Source organism: Miscanthus floridulus, chromosome 5 (genome assembly GCF_019320115.1).
Source record: "Miscanthus floridulus cultivar M001 chromosome 5, ASM1932011v1, whole genome shotgun sequence".
NCBI lineage: Eukaryota > Viridiplantae > Streptophyta > Magnoliopsida > Poales > Poaceae > Miscanthus > Miscanthus floridulus.
The window spans coordinates 49354348-49360098 of record NC_089584.1 but is presented as its reverse complement, the minus strand read 5'-3'; the positions used below and the strand labels follow the sequence as shown (position 1 = coordinate 49360098).

The following is a 5751-nucleotide window of genomic DNA, read 5'->3' as shown; positions in this document are numbered from 1 at the left end:
AGGTTAATGTTTAAATTGAGACTGGACGGGACATGGGTTATGTATCTGGTGGTTAAGCCAATAGGGTTGCCTGGTCGTGTTTGTCCCATCTGTGTCGATTGAGGACCGTTCGTTGTAGGGCACCGTGTGGTCGAGACCTTGTAGTACTGGCTACATACTCCGGTAAGCCTGATACCTCGGTTATTCCATTATGAGAAAAGACAAGCTCGCACTAGGAGTGGAGAGATGGTGAGAGTAGCGTGTACACATACTGTGAATCCATCACGAACGAACGATGCAGGGAGGTGGAGTACTGTGCTCTCAGGTAGCACTGGACCCGTTCACGTTTTGGAGGATGTGAGTGAATGTTGATGTATGCCCCAGTTGGGCCAAATCGATTCGAATCGTCTTGCTCCTCGGTTATGGAGACTCGACCCTCTGACCATACATCGTAGTTAATCAATGAAAACATGGTTACCTATGTTTATGAATATGAGAAGAGATGAGATGCTTAATGAAGTGATTGATTTAAATCAGGTGCAAACTGGATACTACTGTTAACTTAACGCGAAGCTAACACATTGAAAGTAAGGATTCGGTTATAGTAAGCTTTTCTGCAAAAGCTACTCTTGCTTCAAACTTTCCCTTAAGCATGCATACCCTTGGAGTCTTTTCTTTTAGTTGGGTAAGACTTATTGAGTATCCTCAAATACTCATGGTATGTTAACCCCTGTTGCAGGATCTGACTTGTGCTGATAAACGCGATCATGACGGTGGGCTCGACATGATCTAGTCGTCTCGTCTACCTTAGATGCTTCACCTAAGTTGCTTCTGTAGTTCTACTCACCATTTGAACTCAAGTTAAGTTTTGACTTGAACATGTTTTGTAAACAAATGTTATAAGTCTTCTGCACTCCGATGTAAGTTATTTTCTGTATCAAATGTTGTAACGTTATGGTAACTCCATGTTGATCCTGTATGAGTTGTAAAATGTGGATGATTCAGGGTTCTCTAAGAACACCTGACAGGCTACCGAGATTATCTGGTGCTCGTGTGCAGCAGTCAAAGGTCATTAGGACAATGACATGTGCATGTGGGCCATATAATTTAGATGGTTCTATCACACGTTAATACTAAAGTTGAGATGCCCGTCAATACTTCCAGAGAATAATACACAAAATAAACGAATTTGAGAAGATATATGCTACATTTTTTTTGTCGCTCACAATCGCAATGAGCACTTGTAGAAATGGATCTTGTGGGATGCCTGAGCAGCTATGGCCTGAGTGACTGTATATTTTGTTTCAGCTTTAAATTGCCTCCACAAAGATTTGCACTGGGCAGGGCTAATTAAAGTTTTCTCCTCAGGAACCTGCACATTAATGACATCATGTTAGCAGCACCTAGAACACCTACTTTGTACTAAAATATATTAACCACCAATTTGGTTGGCATTCCGCTTTTTGGAAGCAGAAGCACCAATGAACCAAACACAGCCTGAGTAAGAGCTAGAGTTTTACTTCAAGACTTCAGCAGAAGAGCATAATGTGGCATATTCCTTACCTTCTTCCACGAACTGGAGGCACGTGGATCAAATGATTGCCAACAGCCTCATCCAACCGAATTGCAGCCAGTGTAGCAAGCAACTTCATGGACTGTAGTAAAATAGAGAATAATTTTCAGCTACTACAATATAATCCATTTATATTTCAAATATATAGTACTGACATTTGACCTATAGCTGAACATGCAGTTTTAGTAATTGCTTTTATGTCCTTTCCTGTCCACATCCTTGGCATTGAGTCAGCATCACAACTGAATTGAGTATTTGAGTTGAGAACCTACAAGCTTTTCCTTATACAATGTAGCTTTATACAGAAGATGTGTCATTGTATTGTAGCTTTTTTTAGAATACTTATTGCTTGTTGAAAGCTGGTCTGCTCAAGTTATGGTTTTGGACTCTGAATTTTAGTAAGTCACTAAGTCATACTTCTAGCCTACAGATACCAAGAGGAAGTTAATAGATAGCATTCCAGAAACTGTACCTTCAGGCTTCAGATCCTTTATTTATCAAACGTTTCTAAGAAAGTCTGCGTACAATCACGAGCTGCAACAGCAAATACCTCCTTTGTGAGGGCTTTGTCAAAGGACTCCTTATCAGGTGAGGTTTGTACTTTGCTCGGCGGATCAGGAACTTCTCCTGCACGTCGAGGAAATTCGTGAGGATATCCCAACCAAATCTGCAATATATAAGAAGCAAAAAAAAAAAAACAGAGAAACTCGTTTCGAACTTGGATTTGAGGTCGAACATACCTTGGATTTGATTTGATTTTTCCAATCCAATTCCAATTAAGACTCGTTCGGACAAAATCGCGCCGGTCCGCAACAGTTCGTGTGCGCCGCTCCCGCCCCGCTCCGAGTCCGTCCCGACGTCCCTGCGACTCGGCGGCCTTGGCGTCTGCGTAGCCGAAGCCCAGCGCGCTGAGGATATCGCTTGTGGTAGCGGCATGGTCGCCGCCCGCGGCGTTTACGTCGTCGAAGCGGCGGTCGAGGGTGATGAGACGGAGCAGCACAGAGTTGGCGAGCAGGCTGCGGCGAGCGAGCCTAGGCTCCCGCGCGTGGGCGCAGCCGCGACATCGACGCGCCTCGGCGGCCTTCCCTTCCATCCCGGCGTCCGGCGGCCAGCGGCGGCGGCGGCGACGCGGCCTTTTTCTTTCTTTCTTTTTTTAACGGGAGAGCATCCACGCGAGTACGGGAGGGAGAGGACCTGGAAGGCCAGTCGTCATTACAGATGGCCAACGGGCCGGGCCGGCACGGCACGCCGTACCTCCCGAGCCGTGCCACACAGGGCCATGGGCCTGGCCTTCGGCCCAGGTACGGTCCTATGGGCCAATTTTTTTGCCGGACTGGTCCGAGAAGCACGGCCATTTTCACAGGCCGTGCTAGACCGAGACCCACTGAGTCGCCGGGAGCAGGCGGGGTCGTCGTCGCCGGGACGCAGGGGTCATGGAGGAGCGGCGGGGGCTCGAGGCCAGCCACCGCGCTGGGGCCTTGGGAGAGGAGGGCGGCTGCCGTCGTGCTCGAGGCTGAAGCGCGCGCCGCGGCCGCGTGGGGAGGCGAGGATGTGGCCACCGGATCTGCCCGCCCGCGCGCTCCTAGCCGCGCGCCGCCGAGGGAGAGTGAGGGAGGGTGGGAGGCAGGGACAGGGGAGGAGGCGCCGCGCCAGCGTCGAGGCAAGGGTGGGGAGCCGGATCTGCGGTGGAGAAGATCATGCCGAGGAGAGGGAGGACGCATCCTAGACTCCCGGTCCCGCGTCCGCTCTCGCTCGCCTCGCCCGACGCGAGGGAAGGGGAGGGGGCGTCCGTGGCGCCGGCTCTAGGGTTCGGGTTGAGGGAGAGGGAGAGCCGACGCGGGCGTGAGGGAAGGGGAGGGGCGGGCGTCCGCGACGCCGGCTCTAGGGTTCAGGGTAAGGGAGAGGGAGAGCCGTCGCGGGCGTGAGGGAAAGGGAGGGGGCGTCCGTCCACGGCGCCGGCTCTAGGGTTCGGGGTGAGGGAGAGGGAGAGCCGCCCCGGGCGTGAGGGAAGGGGAAGGGGCGGTCGTCCGCGGCGTCGGCTCTAGGGTTCGGGGTGAGGGAGAGAGAGAGCCGCCGCGGGCGTGAGGGAAGGGGAGGGGGCGTCCGTCCGCGACGCCGGCTCTAGGGTTCGGGGTGAGGGAGAGGGAGAGCCGTCGCGAGCGTGCCCGCTTATATATGAATATGAGGGGGGCGGGCCGAGGAGCGTGTGGGTCGCGCTGGGCCGTGGGGAGGGGAGGAGTGAGGAGGGGGTGGGGGGAGGCCGGGCCACTGCCGGGCCGCTCGTTGAAGGTCGGGCCGTGCCGTGCCAGCCCACGGGCCTGAGCAACGACCCAGGCACGCCCTGCTCCCTCGGGCCGTGCTAGCCCGGGCCCATTCGCCACCGGGTCGGGCCATGCTTGGGCCGGGCCAAAAAAAATGGGCCTCGTGTCGGGCCAACAGGCTCGGGCTGCATGGCCATATATAGTCGTCATCCGCGCGAGGGAGAAGGGAGCCGCACTGAGAGCGGACCGTGCTGAGCAAGCCGTGCGGGAAGAGGGCCAATGCACCGCGCGTTTGGGCCAAAAAAACGTGAGTGGGACAGTTGTGCAGCAGAATGGCCCAGACGAGAAAAGAGGCTGAAATTTTGTCTTTTATTAATAGGTATAGATGTGCAACTATAATATCTACTGATAGATTCAATAAAGTTGTGAATTTATGTTTTGAAAAATAGATAGAGAGAAAATTCTAAGAGGAACACATAGGACAAACAAAAATGTTAAAAAGAAAAGACAGCACAAACTAAAAAGGCCAAAATGCAAAAAAAGGAGAATGGGGAAACTGCTAAAAAGAGAACAGACAAATAGTGATAAACTATAAATTTACTTAAAAAGGAGAGAGAGTGAAATGCTAAAATAAAAAGCAGGACAGACATAACAGGAAAACATTAAAAAAATAGAGGGAAAATGCTAAAAGAGGACATGAAAAGGGGAAAGAGAGAAAAAGAAAATACTAAAAATAAAAACATAGGACAAACAAAAAGGGATAAGTCAAAATTTTATTTTAGAAAACAAGAGGAAAAATATGCTAAAAAGGAAAAACGGAACAAAAAGGAGGGAAAACTAGAAAAAGAAAAAGAGGAGAGAGGAAAAAATGCTAGAAAGAGGACAAACAGAAAGAGAAAAGATACGACAAAAAAAAGGATAAATTGTAAATTTATTTAAAAATGATAGGAAGAAATGCTAAAAGAGAAGACAGGACAATACAAAGGAGAAAAAAAAACTAGAAACATGCTAAAAGTGGACAAACAAAAAGAGAATAAAGACACCAAAATGGATAAAAAGAAAGGTCAGGACAAACAAAAAGGTGTAATTGTTTCAAAAAAGAGGGAAAACAAATAGGACAAAAATACATCAGAGGGTCGGCTTGAACCTCTGACCTTGTGGTTAACAGCCAAACGCTCTAACCAACTGAGATACTCCAGCTCTTGTTATTGTCCTCTGGGTAGCAATTTTATCTAAAATGCAACAATAGTTGTTTATCCCAACTAATCTCGAATCGAGGCAGGATTCCAATACAATTTGCATGCACCAGAGATGAAACAGACTCTTGAGAGCCTGTTCAGTTAGTGTGGAATGAGGCCAGAATTATTGGTGCTAATCAATGTTATACAAATTAGACCATCGTTCCAGCTAGGACTTGTTCTAGGTGTCCATTCCGAGGTGACCGAACAGGCCATGAGTGATTTTCGACACCTTAGCAATGGCGCAAATTTTGAAGAGTGATTTTCGACACCTTATTAATGGCGCAAACTTTGGTATATATTGTGGTGTATAACTCCGTATAATCGAAGCAAGACCATAGACTGAGACAGCGTCTGTAGCCGATCCAGTTCGGTTTTATGGAAGAATTTATAAGATCTGGTCTAGTAAATAAAACTTGCTCATAATTCTAAACTCACTTTTTGTGTAAGCAGATCCTAACTCCAATACATTGACCAAAGTTTCTCTGCACACGAGTGAAATAATGGATACATTTGTCTACAGTTCACTAAACTTTCAACAGCCATTTAGTATTCGTAACAAACCACACTGGCGTCCCCAATTTGTCTCAAACAAGGCCCTCCTTCCAGGTGGCACTACAACATAGCTACAACGAGAAAACACCATATAATCATTTAAAGCCTGCAGAGCAGCAACAATGAAACCTGAAGTCTAGAAATA

At 48.5% G+C, this 5751-nt stretch overlaps 1 protein-coding gene across 5 annotated transcripts; it reads right to left on the bottom strand.

Annotated features, from left to right (window-relative positions):
• Positions 1-1081: 1081 nt before the first annotated feature.
• LOC136452140 (uncharacterized) lies at positions 1082-2721 on the bottom strand. Of its 5 annotated transcripts, none has more exons than XR_010758755.1 (4): positions 2293-2721; positions 1708-2179; positions 1543-1634; positions 1082-1351 (listed from the first exon to the last, which is right to left on the bottom strand). XR_010758755.1 is itself a non-coding variant. In XM_066452778.1 (4 exons), the coding sequence occupies exons 1-4, from the start codon at positions 2486-2488 to the stop codon at positions 1330-1332; spliced, it is 387 nt and encodes a 128-aa protein (XP_066308875.1). In that variant the 5' UTR covers positions 2489-2721; the 3' UTR covers positions 1082-1329. The 5 variants fall into 5 exon arrangements, 1 of the variants encoding a protein (XP_066308875.1); XR_010758757.1 differs by having other exon boundaries at positions 2025-2179; XR_010758756.1 differs by having other exon boundaries at positions 1543-1976; positions 2103-2179.
• Between the last annotated feature and the right edge of the window lie 3030 nt (positions 2722-5751).